General features: G+C 32.5%; 1 protein-coding gene across 1 annotated transcript; it reads left to right on the forward strand.

Annotated features, from left to right (window-relative positions):
* The first annotated feature begins 6,566 nt into the window (after positions 1–6,566).
* On the forward strand, positions 6,567–25,185 carry LOC140435164 (toll-like receptor Tollo). Its single transcript, XM_072523917.1, has 2 exons — positions 6,567–9,983; positions 18,658–25,185. The coding sequence occupies exons 1-2, from the start codon at positions 6,703–6,705 to the stop codon at positions 19,349–19,351; spliced, it is 3,975 nt and encodes a 1,324-aa protein (XP_072380018.1). The 5' UTR covers positions 6,567–6,702; the 3' UTR covers positions 19,352–25,185.
* Positions 25,186–25,943: the final 758 nt, after the last annotated feature.

Here is a 25,943-nt window from a genome sequence, read left to right on the forward strand (position 1 = left end):
TTTTATTTAAATGTATATTTTAATTTAATATTGCATAAAGATTTAATAACTATGATTTTGTGTGAAACTATTGATATTGTTCTGAAGCTATTTTCTTGTGGCAAGTAAATACTATTTTAATGGGAATAAGCCACAATTTAAGTTTAACATAAGTTTATTGACGTTTCAATTTCTACTTCGGAAATTGTTCTCAAAATACAAACGTTATTTGCAAATTAAATATAAATTTGTAAACAAAATGTTTGTATTTTGAGAACGATTTCCGAAGTAAAAATTGAAACGTCAATAAACTTATTTTTAACTTTAATTGTGGCTTATTACTATTAAAATAGTAATTACTTGAAAATATTAAAAAAAATTCATATAAACATAGATTCGAAATCCGAAATTGCTTTCTCTCTGAGATACAGGGCGTTAATAGTTTTAATAAATTTTTTTTTTTAATAAATTTTAGATTTTGTAAATTTATTTGTGTCAAGTTGTAGTAAATTGAAATAATTTGATAAAAAATTTCTTCTTCTTAAAGTGCCTATCCTTCCGGATGTTGGCGATCATCACGGCTATCTTTACTTTATTTATTGCAGCGCGGAACAGTTCAGTGGTAGTCGTGTTATACCACTTTCGTAAATTTTGAAGCCAGGAAATGCGTCTTCTTCCCGGTCCTCTCTTACCATTTACTTTCCCTTGGAGAATCAGCTGGAGAAGGCCGTAACGTTCTTGATTTCTCATTACATGTCCTAGATATTCCAACTTTTTAGTTTTGACGGCCATGAGAATTTCACATTCTTTCCCCATTCTACGCAGGACCTCCACATTAGTAACTCTGTCAACCCAGGATATACGTAAGATGCGCCTATAACACCACATTTCGAAAGCTTCGAGCCGATTCATAGATGCAACAGTCAGTGTCCATGCTTCCATTCCGTAGAGCAGAACTGTGAATATGTAGCAGTTCAATAGGCGGCATTTTGTTTTTAATGATATGTCTCGACTGTTGAAAATGGTTCTCATTCTAACGAATGCTGCTTTTGCTTTTATTATTCGCTGTTTAATTTCTGTTGAGTGGTCCCATTGGCTATTTAAATTGGTGCCTAGATATGTATATTGCTCGACTCTTTCGATATTCTGTTGGTTGATTGTAAGATGAGCGTTTAGTATTGGTTTTTTACTAATTGTCATAAATTTGGTTTTCTTTATGTTAAGAGCTAGTCCGTATCTGTTGCTGACTTCTGTTATGCGATTTGTTAATATCTGTAAGTCATTCAGATTATCGGCAAAAACTATAGTGTCATCTGCATATCTAATGTTATTCAACCATTCACCGTTTATTAGTATTCCTTTCTCACAACCGTCTAAAGCTTCCTTAAATACCCATTCAGAATAAATGTTGAACAACAATGGAGACAAAATACAGCCCTGTCGTACTCCACGTTCTATTACAATTTTATCAGTTAACTGGTCTTCTATTTTGATTTTGGCCGTTTGATTGTAGTAAATGTTTCTGATAATTCTAAGATCTTTGTTGTCAATTCCAATTTCTTGCATTAGAGTAATTAATTTGTCATGTTTTACTCTGTCAAATGCCTTCTGGTAATCTATAAATCATACGTATATGTCACAATTCACATCCCTGCATCTCTGAAATAGCACCTGTACAGCAAAAAGGGCCTCCCGTGTTCCCAGAGCATCACGAAATCCGAATTGTGTTCTTGTTAGTTGTTCCTCACATTTTGTATATATTCTTTTGTGAATGACCTTTAGAAATGTTTTAAGTAAATGGCTTATAATTCTATAGTCTTCGCACTTTCTCGAATTGGGTTTTTTTGGAAGATTTATAAAAGTTGACACTAACCACTCTTGGGGAACCACGCCCGTATCATATATACTGTTAAATATATTTGTCAACCATTTTATGCCATCATAGTCCATAAGTTTTAAGAATTCTGAGTGAAAATTATCAGGGTCTACTGCTTTACCATCTTTGGTGCTTTTGATGGCATATTTTACTTCTTCGACTGTAAATGGTGGTCCAGATTCGCAAATTCGATAAAAAATTTACGTTGGGTTTTTTTTGAGGCGAGAAATTCAAATTTTGAAAATAAATTTTGACGTAATTACTATTTTAAAATATTTTCATGGGACTAAGTCATAATTGAAGTTTAAAATAATTTTATTGGCGTTTCAATTTTCATTTCGGAAATCGTTCTCAAAATACAAACATTAATAAATTAAACAAATTTTAATTTTTGTTACTTGGTGAACAATTCTTCTAATAATTTAATTTTATATGACTTATTTATATTGACAAATCAAACATATATTATACATTTTAAAGTAGACGACTTAAAAATGATAGGTATTGCCAATATTGCTGAGTTGCGTTCCTGGGACGACTTTACTGTAAGATAGTTCATTCGATTACATGAAATCAACTTTAACTTGAGAATATTCGTCAGAAAAATCATAACATGTGATTCGCCTTTAACTCTTTTAGACCTGGTGTACATTACAATGTATGTATTGTGTTACTTTGAAAATTATTAGTCATGGCGGCGTCAACTAGTCGTAAAAAATCGTTTTATTTATAGCAGTTTTTACAAACTAATAAAATATATATATCAAACGTTTTATATAATGTCAGAATCAAAGTATTGGCATACAAAATATATATTTTCTTTTATATTTTGTTATAAAATAAGCTTTCATTTTTATTGTATGTAATGTGCATCGGGCTTTAGTTCTAATATTATTTCAGGTTTTAATCCAGAAGATACACGGGATCGTGAAGTGTTATTGGCGCTATTAGATGATGACCAATTAGAACTGGATTGTGAAAATATGTCTCAGTTTTTAGAGAATCATTCAGATATTGAATATAATTCTAGTGATGAAGCAATAGAAACAAAGACAAATAATAAAAATGTTCCGGATGTCGCAGGAAATCAGATTGAAGCGGTAAGAATTGTCAATATTTTTTTTTGTGTATTAAATATACATATAACTATATTTTTTTAGGAAATAATAAATGATTTTTCTCAAAATGGAAAAAATAAAAAATCCAAAAAACAAAAAATTGAAGTGACAGAAAAGAAAGTATGTACCCAGAAAAATAAAACCATGTAAGACTTGTAGTATACAACACAATACATCAAATGTAGAGAAGTCTCCTGTAGATCACTGTTTACAGTACTTTTCACTATTATTTTTTGAAGAAGTTGCTGAAATGACCAATACATACGCTTTACAAAGTGGCAAAACATTTAGACCAACCGATAAAAATGAAATTACCACTTTTGTTGGGCTCCACATTATTATTGGTTGTATGGGCTTTCCTCAAATTAGAATGTATTGGGATAGTATGTATAATATTGGTTTCTTTTTAAGCAATATGAGTAGCCATAGATTATTCTTATTACGAAAAAATATCCATATAGTAAACAATTTAGAAAAACCAGCCAATTCAAATGATAAATGATTTAAAGTTACACCGTTTTTTGATGCACTCCGCAACAGATGTCTTGATCTGGAAAAAGATAAATATGTTACTGTTGAGGAATAGATAGTACCATTTACTGGAAGACTAAATTTCAAACAATACGTGAAGAATAAGCCATGCCCATGGGGAAATAAAGTTTTTGTTATGTGTGGAGCCTATGGAATGCTTTACGATTTCCTAATTTATCAAGCCTCGACGACTGAAATACCAACAGATTTTATGAACAAATTTTGTTTGAATCCTTCCGTAGTGTTTCACCTTACTAAAGATGTAGCCGAAAATGTTTTTGTCTATTTTGATATTTATTTTTCAAGTTATTTACTTTTTGAAGAATTCAGAAGAAACAGTGAGACACATATATTCAATAGGTACTGTGCGACTAGATAGATTTCAGAGACCACCGTTTACACCAGATAAAATTTCACTAAACAAAACAGAGGATATAATGACGAAGTGGTTAATGCAAAACGATCAGTAGTGTTGGTAAAATGGCAAGACAATAAATCAGTCGTGGTTGCATGCTTTTAACCTTGCTTTGTGAATGTTTGGCTAGAATATAAGGCCTTTATGCTAACATAGAAGGCTAACCCTAAAGATATCCTTGATCTACTGCATTTCAAGATGAAAATTGGTGAAGCTTTAGTTGTTATGGGTAAACCTGTAAACAAAAGAGGTCCTGGTCGTCCACGTGGATCGACAGTCTACAATTCTTGATACGCCAAAAAGAAAAAAAAAACAGAAATACGACCAGCAAAAGAGATTCGGAGAGATTTAGTAGACCACTGCCCCGAGTATGGCGATAAAAAGAAGCTACTAGATGTAAAAATTCGAACTGTAATGCAGAAACACATGTTTTTTGTATTGTGTTGTATTTTGTGAACATATTATCGAATATTTAATTTAAATCCAATATTATTTTGGTAAAATTTGACATAAATAGTTTATTTACAAATGTGCCATTAAATGTGCCAAATAATGAATTCTATAAACAAAATGTTGATCTAGAAATGGGCTCTAGTTTATCTCCATTACCAGACGATATATTTATGGAAGATTTTAAAACAAATATTATTTCTAAACAAAATTTAAAACCCACAGTATGGTGGAGAAATGTAGATGATGTATTCTCAATATAGCCTCATATAGATCATAGTTGTTGGATACATTACTGAATGATATAAACGATAAAGAAGAGACAATAACATTTACCATGGAAAAGGAGTATAATAACACACTATAATATTATACCTTTATACCTTTCCTGGATGTTTTATTCTCTAAGAACGATACTGGATATGAGATTCAGGTGTATAGAAAACCAACACACACCAACAGATATTTAAATTACAAAGCAAATCACAATATCAGTATTAAAAAAGGAATCATTAAATCCTTATACGATAGAGCCAAAATTATTTGTTCTAACAAAAATTTGTTATTAGAGGAGAAACATTTGTTTACATCTGTTTTATTAAAAACTTCCTTTATCGTTTATAAATAAGGAATTTTTAACAATACACAAGGAATAATACGAGGAAAATATCAATACCATACATAAATGAATTATTAAAAAAACTTAAAAATATAGGAAATAAATTCAACATTTCAACAACTTTCAACAAAATATATTAAAAATAGAGAATTTGATAGATCTCCAATACGTAAACACGCATGGGAAAACGAACATAGGGTTCAGTGAAAGGATTTAAGTATAGTTCTGAAAGAAACAGATAGTAAAAAATCAAAGAAGCGGCCCTAATTATGCTAAATGAGACCAATTGTGTCGAAAATTCTTCGGCAGAATATAGTAGGATCTAGTTGCCCATATTAAAAGAGGAAGTTATTAAAAGGAAAATACCAGTATTAGTAAGTCAGTAACATATCGTGGATACATCATTTATATTTTTTTAAATAACAAACATATAAAATCAGAATTTGGTGTTTATTGAGATTAAACTAAATCTAACACCAAATACTTACCATGTCGGGATATTATTATGAGGTTTTTTCCTCATGATTTACTATGGAATCACTAACATCAAAATTTTACTGTCATCATGGCATTTGGTTGTCTTTTTAAAGACAAATCACATGCTATGATTTTTCTGACGGATATTATTCTTAAGTTAAAGTTAATTTCATGTAATCGAATGAACTATCTTACAGTAAAGTCATCCCAGGAACGCAACTCAGCAATATTGGCAATATTTTATGTCTGAATTGACAATCTAAATGAATAAAATAAGATTAAATTATTAGAAGAATTTTGTACCAAGTAACAAAACACATTGTTTAATTTATTAATGTTTGCATTTTGAGAACGATTTACGAAGTGAAAATTGAAACTTATTTTAACCTTCAATTGTGGATTATTCCCATTTAAATAGTTATTAAAAATAAGATGTAATTTTTTATGTAATCAAACTCTGTATATTTTAAGTTAAATTTAAGATGAATTATTCAGTCCTGGATAAAGACCATTGTAATATTCTGCCATATTTTCTTATGTGCTATTATGCATTTCCAAATTGAGTATAATAAAAATTTGAATATTTTTGTTTACTAAAAAAATATTAAAATAAATCACTGCTAAAATGAACTAGTTTATATAATACATTTTTACTACTTTACCTTTTATATAATACAATCCTTTGTTTGTATTAATTAATAACATAAATATATGGTTAAAACATATTCGTCACACGAGAGCATTTGTTTTAAATAAATCCATTTTGTTGATAGTAACTCATTATCAACAAAATAAACACTAATTAATCAACAATACAAATATTACATCGGAACTTGCATTGGAAGTGCATAATTTTGTCCAATCGCAGAAACAAATACAAATATTATTTCTTATTTTTTTAAATATACAGTACCAAGTGCCAATTAAAAATAATTATAAGGTGGGGACTGGTTGCCAATTTGCACATTGTAAAATTTTGTACATACACGTGACACCGTCCATTCAGAGAGCGCTTTATAGCGTAGAGGGGATGGTGGGAGGAGCCCAGATTTCCTACACTCCGATCGTACGCAACAGTTCCCAAAACATCTGAACTTCAGTTCCGTTGAGAGCGTCAAAGAGTGAAGTTGTGTAAGCTTACTCTCGAATAGCCACACGCGCGGTGGTAAATGTATCTGTGATGATTTAACAATTCGAATGGGACAATTTCGTAGTTAGAAAAATTAAAAACGTTACGATGATTTGGTTAATATTTAGTGGTTTGTTAGTGACAGTTTTCGCAAAAAGTTTAACGAATGTGGATTCCCCACCGAGAGGTTGTGAATGGCAGATGCAACTTATTGATGTCAATGTAAGTGGAGAAGAACCAGTGCTTTATTGTCAAATTAGGACCATAAATAGTGTTGAATTTTTGGTTAGGAACTTAACTCAATCTGAATCAGATCGCGTGACAGTATTAATGTTAGAGTGTAACGATGTTTTGTTTTTCGAGAGTTCTTTGGAAACCGCACGACAGGGCAATTTTTTATCCTCGCTGAAACAACTTAGAGATCTTAGAGTAGAAAATTGCAAAATTAGAAATATACCTGCTGGAGCCTTCTCACAACTCAGACATTTAAAAAAACTTTCTTTGAGATCGCACAATTCAGAATGGTCTGCTATGAACTTAGAATTGCATCCTGATAGCTTTCGAGGATTGGCAGATGTAAGAAGTTTAGATTTAGCTGATAATAATATTTGGAGCACTCCAGAAGAATTATTTTGTCCATTATTTAACTTAAAACACCTTAATCTTACTAAAAACAAACTTCAAAACGCTTCAGCTTTAGGATTTTCCGATTGGGGCAACGGACCTTTAGCTCCGGGAAAAGCATGTGTTAGTGGATTAGAAATTTTGGATTTATCTCACAACGACATTATATCCTTGTCAGACAATGGCTTTTCGGCTTTGCGATCTTTGGAAGAACTTCATTTGGAAAATAACGCAATCTCTACTCTGGGCGACCGAGCTTTTGTGGGCCTAACGGCACTAAACTCCTTGAATTTGTCAAGTAACTGCCTTGTTGCTTTACCACCAGAACTATTTCAAAGCTCGAGAGAGTTGAGACATCTTTATTTACATAACAACTCGCTAAGTGTCCTAGCTCCAGGCCTTTTAGAAGGACTCGACCAACTTCAGGTCCTTGATTTATCAGATAACGAACTTACAAGTCATTGGGTGAAAAGAGACACTTTTGCAGGCCTAGTAAGATTAGTTGTGTTGAATTTAGCCAGTAACCAATTAACCAAGATTGATACAACTTTGTTTAGAGATTTATATACGTTGCAAATTTTAAATTTAGAACACAATAACATAAATTCCATTCAAGACGGTGCTTTTACAGAGTTGAAGAATTTACATGGTCTCATACTGAGCCACAATCGTTTAGTTCGTATTGAAAACTACCATTTTTCCGGAATGTACGCTTTAAACCAACTCTTGTTAGATTCGAATGAAATAGAGCACATTCATCCGAAAGCTTTCGAGAACGTGACGAATTTACAGGACTTGGGTTTGAACGGAAATATTCTCGGTACAGTGCCGCCCGGTATAGGACAGTTACGCTTCTTAAGAACGCTCGATTTAGGTAAGAACCATATCAAATCGGTGACTAATGCCTCTTTTGAAGGACTGGAGATGCTATATGGCCTGAGATTAGTCGACAACCACATCGTGAACATTTCTAGAGATGCATTTTCTACACTGCCATCGTTACAGGTATTGAATTTAGCTTCAAATAAAATAAAATACGTTGAACAGAGTGCTTTTTCAAGTAATCCAACACTTAAAGCCATTCGTTTAGATTCCAACGAACTCACGGACATAAGTGGTGTATTTACAAATTTAAAAACTCTCGTTTGGTTGAATGTTTCATCGAATAAACTACTCTGGTTCGATTTCAGCCATTTACCTGTCAGTTTGGAGTGGCTCGACATGCACGACAACCAAGTGCCCGAGCTAGCGAATTATTACGACGTAAGAAACAACTTAAAAATCAAAATGTTGGATGCCAGTTACAACTTAATAACAGAAGTTAAAGGAAATTCAGTACCTGACAGCGTAGAGACTCTCTTTTTAAACAACAATAAGATTACAAAAGTACATGCAAACACGTTCAATGACAAAAAAGCTTTGGAAAAAGTGGTTTTGTACGGAAACGAAATAAAATTTCTCGATTTGGCAGCGCTAAGTCTCAGTCCTGTTACTAACGAGAAAGATTTGCCGCAGTTTTATATCGGAGACAATCCTTTTTATTGCGATTGTAAGATGGAATGGCTTCTAAGAATCAATCATCTCAGTAATTTAAGACAGTACCCTCAAGTATTGGATTTGGATTCTGTGACTTGTGAGCTCGCCCACTCCAGGGGCGCGCCTCCTCAACCGCTACTAACTTTAAAACCGTCGAACTTTTTGTGTCCATACGATGCGCATTGTTTCCCGGTATGTCATTGTTGTGATTTTGACGCTTGTGATTGTGAAATGACTTGTCCTGATAGGTGTACCTGCTATCATGACCATACGTGGACTTCGAATGTTGTAGATTGCAGCAACGCGGGGTATAACAACGTTCCCGAAAAAATTCCGATGGACGCTACTGAGATTTACCTGGACGGTAACGACCTAGGCGAGCTAGGTAGTCACGTTTTCATCGGTAAGAAAAAACTCGAAGTTTTGTTTTTAAATAACAGTAACGTGAAAGCTTTACACAATAGGACTTTTAACGGGGCGAATTCTTTAAAAATACTTCATATGGAAAATAATAAATTGGAAGAATTGCGTGGTTTCGAATTCGATCAATTAGAAAATATCAACGAACTTTACTTAGACCACAACGAGATCAGTTACGTCAATAATAATACATTTAAAAACATGCATAATCTCGAAGTGCTCAAATTAGACGAGAATAAAATCGTTGATTTCGTCCCATGGAAGTTGCCGGATTCTGAAGCGAGCGTATCCAATCCACGTGTTACCCTCGACGGCAACAAGTGGTCCTGCGATTGCAATACTCTCAACCGACTCGTAGCCTGGATTCGGGAGACAGGTGGCAATCCCGCGAAAATGTTCTGTGCCGATATGGACAACTCCGAAACGGTCGCGGATGTGATTCACCGCTGCGAGGACATGGATAATGCTATCGCGACATCGGTTATTCAGCGCGAGGTGATAAAAAGTCACCAACTCTTCGGCGGCGGCAGCTACGTACCCCTTCTGGCCGCTACCCTCGTGGCCGTCATCGTAGTGTGTTTGCTGGTCGCTATTATGTTTGTTTTTCGGCAAGAAGTAAGACTTTGGGCCCATTCCAAGTACGGCGTTCGGATTTTTCAAGATGTAAATGCGGGATTGGATGGTGGAGACGACAGAGATAGGCTTTACGACTGCTACATGGTGTACAGCCACAAAGACGAAGATCTTGCTTCGAGAGTGATTGCCCCTGAGCTGGAACAATTAGGACACACGTTGTGTTTGCATTACAGGTAAGAGAATTTTATAAAATATTATTTTGTTCAAATAAAGATATAAACCATTGCAATTATTCAATTAGAGATTCTTATGTAATCTTATATCTTAGATAATTTTTCAATTAGTACAAAAATTTATCACACTTTTTATAAGTTTTTTATAATATTAAAAAATTACTTTCTTTTTTTTCCCTGAACTAATTTAAAATATTTTATATCGTTAGCAAAACTATTTATTTTTTAAAATAACAAAATAATTGAATATTTGTATGTGATATTGTTTAAATAAAATATAAAATGACAATTTTTATATTTTATAAATGTTTGTGTTTTTTATTAATTTTAATCTATATATGTATTTATTTTCATATCTTAGTAAACATATTTATATTTTAAGACAAACAATTGTTTCAGAATCATTCAACTCAAAAAGTCGTATTATATGTAGTCCAGAAAATAACTTGTAGAAATTGTAAAAAACCTCTGAATTTTTTTTATATGCATCGTTTTGCTTAAAATTTTGACAGTAGTTAAACAATATCTCAAAGATCAAAATGTATGTTATGGCAATGTGTGCTTTTCCTCTGGGGGTGGTTACCACCCTAACTCGTGAGTTGAAAAAGTTTATAAAAAAAAAACATGATAGTTGCTTTAATAGTCAATTTTACAACAAAAATTTTCTTAAGAGTTTTTGTCGAAAAGTCAATATTTTTGGAATTTGTGGCTGAATGTGATAAACTATACGTCAAAAAAGCATGTTTTTAAACGATTTTTAGTAACTTCCTTAATATTAGGTGTATGGTAATAATAAAAAATGAGTATCTTTTTTTATAATCTTCATTTTATATCCAAACAGTTTTCCCGATATAATCTAAATTTTTGGAGTTATTTGCGAAAAACAATTAGAAAACATGCTTTTTTGACCTGTAATTTTTTAATTTTCAGTCACGAATAACCCCAAAAATATTTGCTTCTCTAAAAACTCTAAATTAATAGATAATGTAAGATTTAAACTATAAGAATATTTTTGTCTTAAAATTCTGCATTCCATCGACTACCATTGTTTTTTTGATCAACTTTTTCCACCCCTGAGTTGGGGTGGTAACCACCCCCAAGAGGAAAAGCAGATATTAGCATGGGGTAGGTTTTAATCTTTGAGCCCTTTTTTACATATTGTCAAAATTTCAAGCAAATCCTTGTATATAGAAAACATTCTGAGCCGAAAACCTTCATATTCTGGACTAGTAAGCGTTTTTTTAACATTGAATAATTTATTATTTCATATATTAATAATAATCTTATATTTTAAGGTCAACAAATTGTTTTAGTATCATTCAATTTAATAATCGTATCTTTACTTTAAATGTGTGAATTTTTGCAGCTTTTATTTTAGGTACTATTAATTTTTCAAATTATTATCACATTTAAAAAATTTAGTATTATTCAAAAACTTTCTTTTGTCTTAATGGTATACGACTATTAACGGGACGCATATTAAAATAAACTAAAATATAATCTAATTATGCTCATTATAAACAATATCAATTACTAAGTTCTTTTTTATCAGTTTGTTTTGTTATTAGTTTTTATTTGGATTTTTTTTTGCGAACTTATCTTTTTTTCTTCTTCTAATGGCGCTACAACCCTTTGTGAGTCTTGGCATGCTTAACAATGTTCTTCCATTCTACCCTGTCGGATACTTTCCTTCGCCACTGCCTGATGTTCATGGTTTTAAGATCCCTCTCTATGTCGTCTATCCATCTTTTACGGGGCCTTCCTCTTGTTCTGTTTCCTTGTGGATTCCATCTCTAGACTACATTTACAGCTCGATTATCTGGCATTCTTTCTAGATGACCAAGCCAGTTTAGTCTTTGTGACTTTACAAATCTAACAATATCTGCGCTTTGCATTAGCTCATCCAGCTCGTGGTTCATTTTAATTCTCCACGAACCATCGCTGCATTGGGTTGGTCCAAATATCTCTTCCTTAGTACTCGTGTATAAGTTCTTGCGAAATTCCTCTCGTGTATGCCTCTTGTGTTTTGGTTGACATGTATTTCAGGTAGGCTTCTTTCCTTTCTTTGCTTTTTTCCTTCACTTCTGTACCAAACCATGAAACCTTTCCTTCACCAAAAACTTTCTTGGTCGAGGCTAAGATAATAGACTTAATTTTTGCCCAGCTTTCTTCGAATCCATCACTTTCTGTGATATTTGGATTTATTTTTGAAAATAAATTTGGATTTATTTATTGAATAAAATTTTTTTTACGTACCAACTCATATGACTCTGCACCTGATATTTTGTTTTATATTACAGTATACTGATCTCTTCTTTTTTTAGTCAGTGTATTTGAATTATCATGGTGATATTCTAATGTTTGCATTTTTTTTTTATAAATTTGTATTTTATTTCCCAGTTGTGTTATTGTATATTTTTAAATATCGTTGTTTTTTTACTATTGATAAAATAAAGAGTAGCAAAATACGGATACAAAATGGATTAACTGATACAGTAGATGGGAAAAAAGAAAAAAGATGGGCAACAGTCAATACCCGTGGAACAATTATTAATAAAAATGTGCAAATACTAATGTTTGCAGATGATGCTGACATAATTGCAAGGCCAAGAAGAGAAATTTAATCAAATAGAACAAGCATTTAAGAGAAAAGAGGATTTTTTTAGATTTTGCTTAAATGAATTTAAGCAAAAGAGGCATTTAATCAAATAAAACAAGCTGCACAGAATAAGGGCCTTAAAATCAATCAGGCTCAAATAATATTATATCCATGCAAGTAAAAACGCAGAAATAAGGCAGCTACAAAATCTAACAATAGCAGAATACACCATTAAGGGCATAAACATTTTTACATACGTAGGATCTTTAGTTAGGTCTGATAACAACGTTGAAGAGGCGAATATTCGTTGGCCAATAAATATTACCAACGCTTAAGTAGGGAACTAGGATTAGATAACGTCGCAAGAAAAACAAAATGCCAAATATAGAAAACCGTTGACATATAAGACCGTCGAAACTTGACTTGGAAAATCTCTAAAACTGTCTAAAATAATCATATACAAAGGAAGAAAAGAAAATTGAATTTGGCGAAGGTGATATAAATTTGTACAATACAAAATATACCAGGATCCGGATTTCGTAACAATAATTAAAATAGGTTGCGTTGGATGGGACATGTGGAAAGGATTGAACAAGGCGAAATACCAAACAAAATAAGCAAACAAGTGCCAGTAGGAAAAAGCACAAGAAGAAGCTGAGATACATATAACAAACAGAAAATGACATAATATCCTTAAAAATAAAAAAATTGGAGAAAAATAGAGATCAGAATAGGAAAGAATCCTGAAACAAGGCAAGACCCAAAAACGGATGTCATGCCAGTGATAATGATGATTTTTTTCTCTTTTTACTCTTTTCATTTGTTTCCATAGAGTAGGTAGTACCTTAACGTTTACTTTACTTACCTTTTCTTTTTTGTTGACAAATATTTGTAACAAAAACCTGTCATGTATTACTCTTTTCCTATAGTTTTTAGGAGAGTATGATTTCAAGGGTAAAAATGTATCACTGAATAGAATCAAGTTGATAATGTAACATAACAATCAAAATTTAGGAGTCATTAGGAGGATTAAGAAGAAAACAAACACGACAACATTGATATTGAAAAAAAAAACAGAAAAAACTCAGCAAACTATAAAGGAATATTAAAAATTACTGCTGAAACCCGAAAAACGATGATCCTTATATGTTAAGAATAATGATTTTGGAAGAACAAATTGATAATAGTACCCAAATCGCAGCTCTACCTTCATTTATGTCATCGATTTAATAACAGCGTTCGGCAAAATAAGACTAATGGAAGATTAACTAGAATAAAGACTGATGGAAGAATAATTGAAGAATTACTAATAGACAACAAGATAAGGAGACAGATTAAGCTTACTTCTGTTTATCGTAATATTGAACAAAATCAGACAGGGAGTAAAATACAAAATTGGAGACAGAAGAATAAAAGCATATGCTACGCAGACGATAGTGTCATTACAATATTCAACGAAGACGGTCTACAGAGACTATTTATACACATGGAATCAGATTTCTAAAGAATATAATATGATTATATCGTCAGATTTAACCGAATGCTTAACCGCATACAAGATATCGATAAATTACTATGTTGTTTTTCTTCTTCTTATAATGGTCAACCCTTTATCGGCCTTGACCTGTTTAACAACGTTCTTCCATTTTTCCTGTCAGATACTTTCCTTCACCACTGCCTGATCATGGTTTTAAGATATTCCTCTACATCGTCTATCCACCTTCTAAGGGGCCTTCCTCTTGTCCTATTTCCTTGGGGTTTCACTTCTGGATTATTTTACACCTCGAGTACCTGGCATTCTATTTAAGTGACAAGCCAGTTTAGTGTTTGTGACTTTACAAATCTAACAATATCTGCGCTCTGCATTAGTTCATCCATCTCGTGATTCATTTTAATTCTCCACGAATCATCGCTGCATTGGGTTGGTCCAAATATCTTACTCAATATTTTGTACTCAAATATTCTCAATAGATTTTCATTAAGTAGTTTACGTGAAATAAAAATAAAACAGAAATTCCCAGGTCAGAAAACAACTTCGAGATAAAATTGAATAGCATTAAGCAAATAGCAGTAAGCAATGTGTACAACTAAAAAACAATAAACAAAATTTTATAAAGAAAACTACAAAAGGAACACTATTAGTATTTCCAGAGAAAAATCAAGTATATAAGGGCAAAAGATCAACAAAAGCTATCTAAACACATAAAAAAGAAATAAATAATACCAGCTTTTAGAACAAACAATAACAAGCAAATATATTAAGAACAACAAGATCCAAAAAGCACTTACACAGTGTTAAATACAAACACCACTGTATACTGCCCAAATGTGGCGACTGCCAAAAATTTACTTAGGTCAAACTGGTAAAAATTTTAACAAACGTATAGCAGAACACAAACGGGCTTTGAATAATGGAAAAACTTCACCGTCTGGACAATAATGATTCTTTTAGTGACAAATTTCAAATTCTTCACATTTAAAATAAAGGCTTTAAGATATATTTATTAGAATCTACGGAAATTAACAAATTAAAAAATATAGATATAATTCTGAATGACCAATTTAAGAAAAACGGTTTTCCACTCCTCAACTTATTCAGTTGAAGTATAAACTTTACTATAAAGTGTAAACGCTTACGAAAACTGGATCACTTCAGAAAGACACTCTGCCAAAACAGATGTAGTGATAATAAATTCTAATAAATTTTGTTGTCAATATTAAAAACAAAAGGTATATAAATAAATTTAAAATCAATACTACTAATTTCACCATCAACTGATTATTGTACCCATATAACTATTCTTTCGTGTTCGTTATTGGTGCATTCTAAAATCCCATCTAGTCTAATAATACAAAATCAATTACTTGTTTTCTCGAGCATACACTTTGAGAAATTCCAATACGAAACGTGAACGATTCTCCACATAAGAGTATTATAATTTTCCCGCAGATCATATCTGCCATTGGAGAACATGACATCCTTACGTATTGTTCTTATGTATAATAGTCGTGTTCTTAAAAAGGAGATAAGACCTTTATATTTAAGGATGCTATACAACTATTATCTCCATCTCGTACACTCTCGTTGCGGTAATAGGACATTTTTGACAGTATCTCTGTTGGTATGAATGGCGAACTTGTGCGGTTTCTGCATACAATTGCACAGGTTTGCAAAAAACAATGCTGTACGTTTGAGAGACCCATTGTTATTTACCTTATTTGAAAATTGTTAGGCTAAAACGGCATAGAAAGCAATAAATCTGTTAATATGTACCTAAATTATTTCAAATATACCAATAATCGTTTGATTTTAGAATATGTTTACTATTGCTGAATAAATTTCTTGAAATTAAATATAACAAGTTTTCTAAATAGTATCTTAATCTGACCACAATACCACCGGTATACAGAATAATATCAATGATTGCATATTTATACATATAACTAAATAATTAAACACAGAAAACAACGTTTTGTTTCAATAAGTTCTTCCTCTATACACTGACCCATTGTGTTATTCGCAATTGCTTATATTGTCTGATATATCTAAAAATATATCTCCCTATATCGTGGCAAATTATTCACTAAAACTCATCAAAATATGTCAAGCTGTACGAATAATTCCAATTTTTCGAACTTACTCTAGAGATGGGATATAACTACAGTTTTATTCCTTTTTAAACAAGACTGTTGCCTTTTTTGCATTTGAATTCACATTTAAACAGTAAAAAAAATTACATTAAAAAACTATAATTACTTTCTATACCCCTTTCCTCTCAGAGATTCTATTGTTTCTGCTTTCCTAGTCTTCTTTTGATTGATAGTTTTCATTTGTAGTTCGGATTTCCACCAGTCTTCTTCAGTATTTCTTGTATTTATAACAGTTATTACTCCAATAAATTTTTCCGTTTCTGGTAATCTGATGAAGTCTTTCTGTTGTTTCTTATAAGTTTTCTTGTAATATGTAATGTTTTCTTGTAAAATTCTTGTAATAAACTGTCAAAATGCTTTGTTTCTTCTCTTAAAATATTAAGTTAGTTAGTTAAGCTCAGACTATAATGTCAATGCATTTTATTGTCTTTCCTCTGTAGTTATAAAACACACATTTTAAAATGTTTCTAATGCTTTTTACCACTTTTTTCTGGCTGTTGTTGCTCTTCTTCTGATTCTAATCTTCATTTTTTGCAAACTTGTTTCAACAACGTTTTTCGTGGCAGTCATCTCATCATTCTTTCTTTCGCCTTATCCAAGAAGTCTTTGAATACATACAATTGTTTTTGACAATAAAATAACAAAAACAATTACCTATCATAAGAAAAAACCTTACACAGGAATGTGATCTATCACCAACCGAATTCCGATATGACTCTGAATTCTGAATCCTTATAATTATGATAAGAAAAACCTTATATAGGTTACATATTCTACCTTATAGCTTATATGTTATAGAAAAGTATTGACTCCACTTCCTCTTGTTCATATTTTCATTAAAAATCTGCATTAAAATTAGAATTATTTCTCCTTCATGCTTAATTCAGCAGGAATGACATTGGCTTTCGCACTTTCATTGTCCTTCACACTATTTGCGACTATTGTGTATGTCTTACATGTCCGTAGTGTCCACTGTTTCCAGTCGTACTTCTCCTGTACTTCTGTTTTCTTGGATATTGTTGACTTTTTTATTTCTTGATTCATAGTTTGATCTTTTTGTACACATACCTTTAATTTTTTAATGCTCCAAAACTTTTAAACTCAAAAAATTTAAAAAAATGTCAACTGCACTAGATCAGAATAAAAATCTATGCAAAATAAAATCAAAAGACCCACTTTCTGGCTTCCACTGCGATTTTAGCAATGCTCTTTATCTGTATATATGTATATTTTTCTATTTTTCCGAAAAAATACCAAACATGCCACGCTAAAAACATTCCCAATTGTTATTCCTAGTTTGCATGCTGCATAATCCGTACGGAAATATTGGTGAAATTATCTGAGTTGGGCCATTTTTTAGGGGTTGTTGAATACATTATGAGGGTATAATACAGCATGCAAACTCCCAGGATTAATACTCAGTCTACATTTTTAAACCCTACGCTTTAAATATGAGTCACGATCGTTTACCTCAGCTGTCACCACCAGCGCGCGTAAGGAATCGTTAGGGGGTGTTGCTAAATTAGGCATTAACAGATAAAAATTAATTAAAAGTCCAACCAACAAGAGCTAACTAAGAAAATGCAGATATACCTAGAAATCTATTTCCATAATTGAATCTTTCATTTAGAAAACATAGGCAGAAGAATTTGACAAAAGAGACTAACACATACTTGGAATGTGAAGACCATAAAGAATGTCAAGGAGGAGGAAGAAGATGTCATGGAACTCTCTGGAAGAAAAAACAAGAACATATCGTAACCATCCATGACTAACATGAAGTAATGGAATAAAGAAAGAATTTAGTTCAATCTGTTTAGTATTATTTTAAATCATGTTTCTTTTAAACTATTAAAATGAAAGTATTCATGAAAATAACCCTGTATAAAACACCAATTTAGACCCAATTGGTCACGAAATAAGCATGCTCTTTCTTAGCTAAAAATCAAAATTTTATATTATAATAGATCAGATTTTTATTATTGGATTGGTATCATTATAATGATTCTTTCTTGAATTCTTCTGACAAGTACTGAAAAATAATATGACTTAAATAATTATTTATTTAATAATCAATGAGATACCTAAATAGAATTTGTTTTTAAACCATTTTATCATTGTTGGTTTCTGGTGACGCAGGTATCGCTTTCCCTATTAGCCGTTTATCTAAAGAATGCAAAGTATTTAAGAACTGATGAATAACAATTGTTTTATATATTGTATTGTTAGACTTTATATATCTGTACAGGAACTCTCTATTACAGCCTTATTGATAAATAGTAATAAGGTGTACACAGGTTAAATTACTGAGTTTTAAATTCTTGTCACAATTTCTTTGATAATGTGATTATTCATAGCATAGTTATTTATTTATAAAATGTTTGTAGTAGACAATCGTTATTAATTAACTATATTTTATTCCAGAGACCTCCATTTGATGGGTGGCGCGTCATACCTGGCAGACGCCATGGTGGGTGCAGCTGACGCTTCCAGAAGAGTAGTCTTCGTAGTATCTCCTCTGCTTATCTGCAACGAATGGTCCCGACCAGAATTTAGAGCCGCTTTACAAACAGCTCTCAGAACGACTTATCGCCAAAAACTTATCTGCATCCTCAGCGGCGATCCCCTCGAACCCATGGATCCTGAACTGAGAGCTCTTCTAAGAGCTTGCACTGTGACCAGATGGGGAGAGCGCCGTTTCTGGGAGAAATTAAGATATGCAATGCCTGATGTTATTAACAACTCTACCGCCAGGAGGAACAAGAAACCTCCAGAGATCAGGTGTAAACCTCCCACTCGCTACACTCCAGCTCCTACGGCCCATGACTCTTGGTGCAAGTACCAACCGATGCCGGGAGTCCATGCTGTTGCTTTAACCCCAACTCCAACCCAAAGTACTTACGTGTCCGGCGAGTCTGCACGGAGTACCGAAGATGAAGCGGGTTCTAGTTCTAGTAGTCAACACTATGGTTCCGAGCAGCTGAACCATAGCTACGTGTCAATTGATGGGCGACCTCCTCAGTACAGTCAGTACCCGCCCTGCAGGAACGAAGTACCACACCATGTCTATTCAACTATTCCGGACGCTCCGTCCCAGACCAGGACGTACTTTGTTTAAATTGAGAGATAGATAATATTTCAATTATTGGGTTTGTCAGATTGGGATTGGAAAGCTCGTTAAATTATAACATAAAACTTGATTTTTTCATATCTATGTTAGCTTTTACAACCTTCACTTTTTTTATTTAGAATTTAAAAGTCAGTTATTCTTGTAGATGACTTTAAGGATGGATAATTTTTGACTATTCGAGGTAACAGGGAACTGATATAGTCGATCAAACAGCAAACATAATTACAGATTTTGTTTACTCATTATTTTTTGGATTCTTCTTCTTCTTCAGCCTTAAGTAATCCAACTTTGGACATAAGCCTCCCCTAAATCAATCCAGTGTCTTCTATTTTACGCCACTTGCTTCCAGTTGTGTCCTCCGATCTTTTTAATGTCATCAGCCCATCTCATTTGTGGTCTTTCTCTGCTTCTCTTTCCTAACCATGTCCTCCACTGTTGTATTTCATGGTTCCATCTCTTATCCTTCAGTCGGGCATTGTGTCCTGCGAAGCTGCATTTTAATTTGGCAGCATGTTCTCCTGCGTCTTTTACTTTGGTTTTGCTTCTAATCCATTTGTTTGTTTTTTTGTGTCTATAAGTCTCACTCCGACCATTGATCTTTCCATCGCTCTTTGTGCTTACTATTTTATCCATATTGGACTTGGTGAGTGTCCACGTCTGTGAACCATACGTGAGTATAGAGAGGATACACTGATCGTAAATTCTGGTTTTCAAATACTGTTCTATTTTAGTACTTTTCAAGATCCAACTCAGTTTTCCAAATCCTGCCCACGCATTTTGGATAGCCTTTGTAATTTCCAGTTGTTGAGTTGACTATACATTTTTGTTCTACTAAGTTAACCCTAGATTTCAAAGGTATCATCTAGCTTCCTTAATTTTTCTACACTGATAAAAGGTATTTATGTTTGTGTATATTTCGGAAAAGCTCATTATCCATTTCATAGCTTCTTTTAGTACATTTCTGGCGTTAGAAAATAATTACTCTACTACTAAAAACAATATTTTCGGTAGTTTTTTTATCATTTTCGCAGAATATGCATATTCTTGTACTTTACCCATTTAACAGAAGTAATATCTGAGTGGCAATCTTCAGTTTTCTGAAGGTTTAAGACCATTTTTGTGTAGAGAGCTGACATTTGCTTGAAAATAAACTTTTTGCTCTATTTTGGCCTGGATAAAAGTAGTGCCAGTTACTTATTTAGCAAGGGTAGCAACAATCTTGTTCAGTTTTATCTTGTGGACTTTACTTCAGCTATCTTTAGTACAAACATTTATTATTAACGCAAATGATTCCGCTTAAAATATTCTTCTTCTTCCTCTTTATAAGCAATTCTGCTTGTTTATTGGCGAATTAATACCTCTATGAAAGTTGGTCACTCCATTTTTTGAGCGGTCGTCCGATATTTCTGCCGCCAATTGGTGACTTATCTCTTGCTAGTTTGAAGACAAGGGTCTCCTCCATTCTGCTTATATGGTTATTCCATTCTATTATTCTATTTTGTGTCCATTCATTTATACACTGTACGTTACCTTTTCTTCTAATGTCTTCACTTCTCTTTCGACCTCTTAGCGTATTTCCTGTAATTCTTCTCAGTACTCTCATCTCTGTCATTTCCAGTAGCCTTGCGTTGTGACTGTGTCTTGTCTTGTTTCTTAGGCATATTTATGTCATTATTGGTCTTACACTGGCTTGATTTCATCTCAGTGTTAATGTGCTTAAAATATTCTAGGAGTATATCTAATAGTTATTAATAGTCTAGTGTCTTAATATCGTCTATCTCTACTTTTCCATGCCGTTTTAAGGGATCAGTATGATAAGAGAGTGCATCTCTTGTGATTTTAGCGATTTCGTTTTGTATTCGTATAATCGTTCATTATAATATTTAAGGTAAGAGGTCAAAATATTCTTTTGAAATCATAATATCTGTAGTATGTCGTAATGTGTTTTCCACTGAAGTATTGGTTTGATAACCGTTTTATTATGTGATCATTCTAAGTTTCATTTTATCAGAAACACGTCCAAGGGGTCCTTGTTGGTTTAGGGGTAATTTTTCGTCTATTAGTTAATAAAATATCGCTTTATAATAATTGGTTTCTTAACAATAGAAACTTCCTGTAGTTATTTGGTTTAATCGCGTTGCTGTAATTTAATGAGAGGATTAAATATAAAGGATCTTTAGGAACTTTGATCTACAGTATACTATAGTAATTTATATTCTTTAATTATCCTTGTATTCCTTGAATAGTAGCGTCACTTAAATAACGAATATAGAAAATAGTAAATACGAGAATAACCAGTACCAGTACGTACTTTTTTTAACGATTGCTCTAGTAACGGAACAGTTACTTTTACCACATCGTTCCAATAAACTCGAATAATTTAATTTAAAATATTTACAGTTTTGTTATGTTTAACGACCTTTTCAAGTTTTCTGATCTACTGTGACCCGAATTTTATAAGGCTGTTTTAAACTTCATCTATATTGCGTGAATTTCTGATTCTATATATTCTATATATAGCATTTTCTGATAATATTAGGAATGAAATTACTATGTAATATAGTAAATTATTGTGTATATTTTGTAAATATTTTGACAAAGGTTATATTTATTTGTAATGTACATTTTTAATAGTACTAAATTGTTGAGACAAGGTAAACAGTATCAAAAAAAATTTTAAAATGCGAAGAAATGTTTTTAAATATTTTTGTTGTTCATGGTGCACAATATCTGAAAAATTACATACAATTATACCTTTCTAATAGGAAAGATTAAAAAAGGGACATGCTTCAACCGTGATAAATTTTTAGTTAAATAATTAGTTGTTTGATTAATACTTTCTTATATAGTAATATAGTAATAATAATATGTACTTAAAAATTTCATCAGTTCGTGTCCTATTGAAGATAGGTAATCGTCATCATTAAAAGTAACCTTCCTGGTCTGGTTCGGCAGTAATTTTTATTCATTCATGTCAATTTGTCGTCAATTCGTAGCTGCAGTTCCGCAATAAATTTATCTATGTTCAATGTTTTAAAAATTACTAGGCGAGAGGTAAGCCAACTATCACCATGCTACTCAAAAAGAAATGAGCGATCTAGTCCAAGCTACCAAGCCGATCTTTGCTAAATATAGATGTTTTAATTTTACCAAATTATTTTGGTCCATTGTTATTCACGAATCTTTGATTTGAAATATATTGTTATCACGTAAGACCTAGGAACGCTTATTGTCAGCTATATTGGTCAGTACGACTGTTGACGTTAAATTCATCAACAAATTCGTTCTATTTTTAAAAACCAATATTCTTTATATACAAGGTGAGTTTTTAGTATGACATCGGTCGATAATTCCATTGTGGTATAAGATATCCAAAAAATGTATTTAGATAAAATGTAGGCAATGATTTTCTCCATACTTGGAAAATATATGGAACTCTACAGGGTCATTAATAATTAATAATTCATATTTATATTCCTCTCATTCCCTTCTATTGGGCTTTGCATTACTATAGAGAGTATTTAACAAATTATGACCATTTTTATATTGAAATTCCTATGAAATCAACACTATATATATAAAGAAGTAAGGCATAAACACTTATTTATTTTATATAATAAGGTAAACAATATATTGTAGTTTATAGATTAAGTTTAATTGAAATCATTGACAACAATTTGTAGACAGGTGAACTACAAAATAAAATTACGTTTTTTAAAATAGGTCACCCTATATTTATTACACCACACACTAAAAACTCACCCTGTGTCTGTAGTGTCTATGTGTCTAATTTTTTTATTCCATCTTCTAATTTTATATGTACTTCTCTATCTGTGTTTCCGATTATTACAATATTGTTTGCGCAATCTATTTAATTCAAGTTTTGGACCTCCATGTTTAACTCAATATTTTCATCACCACTCTGTATATCTTGTAGATTATTTTCCTTGCCGGGAATCCGGTCTGCATTCTTTAAACGCATCGGGTATCCTGTTATGCTTCACTGTGTCGAACGTTATTTTTAATTGTGTTGTTTTTGTAAAATTTTGTCAAGCTCTTTAAGCAGACTATAATATCGTGAACGGATTTCTATCAATATATTCTATACCTAAGGTGAAAACCGGTAATTATATGAAAAAGTGACATAATTTTACTGAAAAAGCAGCGAAAATCGTTTAAAATGAGTTTAAAAATCGTTCAAAAAATCGACTTTTGTTCTTAGATACCTGTATCAAAGAGTGTCACGAAAAAGCTTTTTATTTGCTAGTTTCATTGGTGTAGTAGACGTCTTACCCTCGGATTACACATTCCTACTTTTCACAAAGTTCCGTATTACAAGGGTAGTTCATTACAGTCTTATACAATCCCAAAAGTTCTTTCATTGGTTATTGCCTTGCAAAACATTTTCATTCTTAACGCGAGTCAGTTGCATTATCTTTACTTCCAATGATGGAATCCAATCGTACGAAAATCAAGTTGTGTGAAATTATGTAGTCGATTTCTCCAACACCTGGTAATAAAATAAGTTGGCAAGTGTATGGCGATAACCAGTATTTTTTATAGTAGCGAGTTCATAAAATGTGGACTGTTATTGCTATAAACTTGGTATATTAAAGGTTTGTAAATAAAAGTTTCACCTTTGGTTGACGTCCTCATAATAATTTATAGTGTTTTTTAGCGGGTCTGTTTTGGGTTATTTACAAAACATTGACAGTTTTATGCTCTTTAAAATAGTACATAAATTTATCGTAAAAATACTGCACACTATAATGAAAGATTTTTTAGTTCTAGCAAATGTTTTCAGTGGTCGACTGAGTAGCTTAGTACTAGTTGTCAGTAGTTTAGTGAGTAATCGGTTCGAGCCATCTTCTTCTTCTTTAAGTACCGTGCCCACGATTTAGGAGTGGGTAGCTTCCATGACGATTTGCCGATGTCGTTCTGGATCTTGCACGGCATGTAATAATTCATCTGCTAATAAGCCAATCCATTGACGAAGGTTTCGAAGCAATGAGTATTTCGTCCTACCAATTCCTCTTTTTCCGTCGATCTTTCCGTTGAGTATCAACTGCATTAGCCTGTATCTACTTCCTCTCATTATATGCCACAGATATTCGAGTTTTCTCTTTTTTATCATCTTTATTAATTCGCCTTAACCATGAACTACTCTGTTCAAGACTTCTCTGTTTGAAATGTGTTGAACCCATAATATTCTGAGCATTCTACGATATAACCACATCTCGAAGGCTTCTAATTTGTTCATCATGTTAACCTTCATAATCAAGGTTTCACATCCATACAGTTACACAGGATACACATAACATTTTAGGAGCCATACTTAAGTTAGATTTGAAGTTGATTTAACCATAACAAACAAACCATTTAAGTGTCATGGTATACTTTTTTCTGCATTAAAATATAAAAAAATCATCATAATTGTCTATATGTTTACTTTGTATTGTAAATTTACCTACATTCTTGCTATATTTTGATGACGTTTTAGATTTTGCTTAGACAGGTATCTGTTACTTTGCGTAGTCATTCTCTGTTTATGCACCTCTATTTTGTTTATAACTAAAGTGCCCCAAGTTTCCAGGTTGAATTTTTTGTAGACCAAAATTTTTAGAGGTACAAATTCAATATTAGGATCAACTTCCTCTTAAGGAGCCCTCTTCTTTCAAAAATTAAAGATCTTAATGATTATTTGTACATATGTATTTATTTACTGTTACTTTAAAACGTTTGTTACGCGAGCAGTTAAATCACCCTGAAATTGTGAAACTATGCCATTGGTCTTTCTCCAAGTTTTCATAAAATATTCTTCTTCTTCTGGTTCCTATCCGTTTCGGATGTTGGAAATCATATTGGCAATCATGACCTTGCTCGCTGCGGCTCGAAACAGCTCCGTTGAGGTTTTCTTAAACCATGTTCTTAAATTCCGCAGCCATGATATTCTCCTTCTACCGGGCCCCCGCTTACCTTTGACTTTACCTTGCAATATAGACTGCAGCAGGGAGTAACGGTGCTGATTTCTCATAACGTGTCCCAGATATTGCAATTTTATGAGTTTGATCGTAAACACAATCTCTGGTTCCTTCTTCATTTTTTCTAGAACTTCCTTGTTCGTGATCCTTGCTGTCCATGATATTCTCAGCATTCTTCTATAAAGCCACATCTCAAATGCTTCAAGTTTTTTAATAGTGGTGTCTGTAAGCGTCCATGCCTCCGCCCCGTACAACAACACAGAGAAAACATAGCATCTCAAATGTCTCATTTTTGTATCCAGGGATATGTTGTGACTTTTGAAGATGGCGCTCATTTTGTTAAAGACCGTTCTTGCCTTTCCTATGCGGCACTTTATTTCCTGTACATTGCTCCACTGTTCGTTTATAATAGTTCCCAGGTAGCAATACTGTTTTACTCGCTCTATCTGCGTCCCATTAATGTATAGATGAGCCCCATTTATATTCTCCTTGCTGACAATCATTTGTTTGGTTTTGTGGGTATTAATGTTTAGTCCGTACTGTTGACTGTACTCGTTTATTCTGTCCATTAGCCTCTGAAGTCCCTCTAAACTATCTGC

This window comes from Diabrotica undecimpunctata, chromosome 2 (assembly GCF_040954645.1).
Source record: "Diabrotica undecimpunctata isolate CICGRU chromosome 2, icDiaUnde3, whole genome shotgun sequence".
Taxonomy (NCBI): Eukaryota; Metazoa; Arthropoda; class Insecta; order Coleoptera; family Chrysomelidae; genus Diabrotica; species Diabrotica undecimpunctata.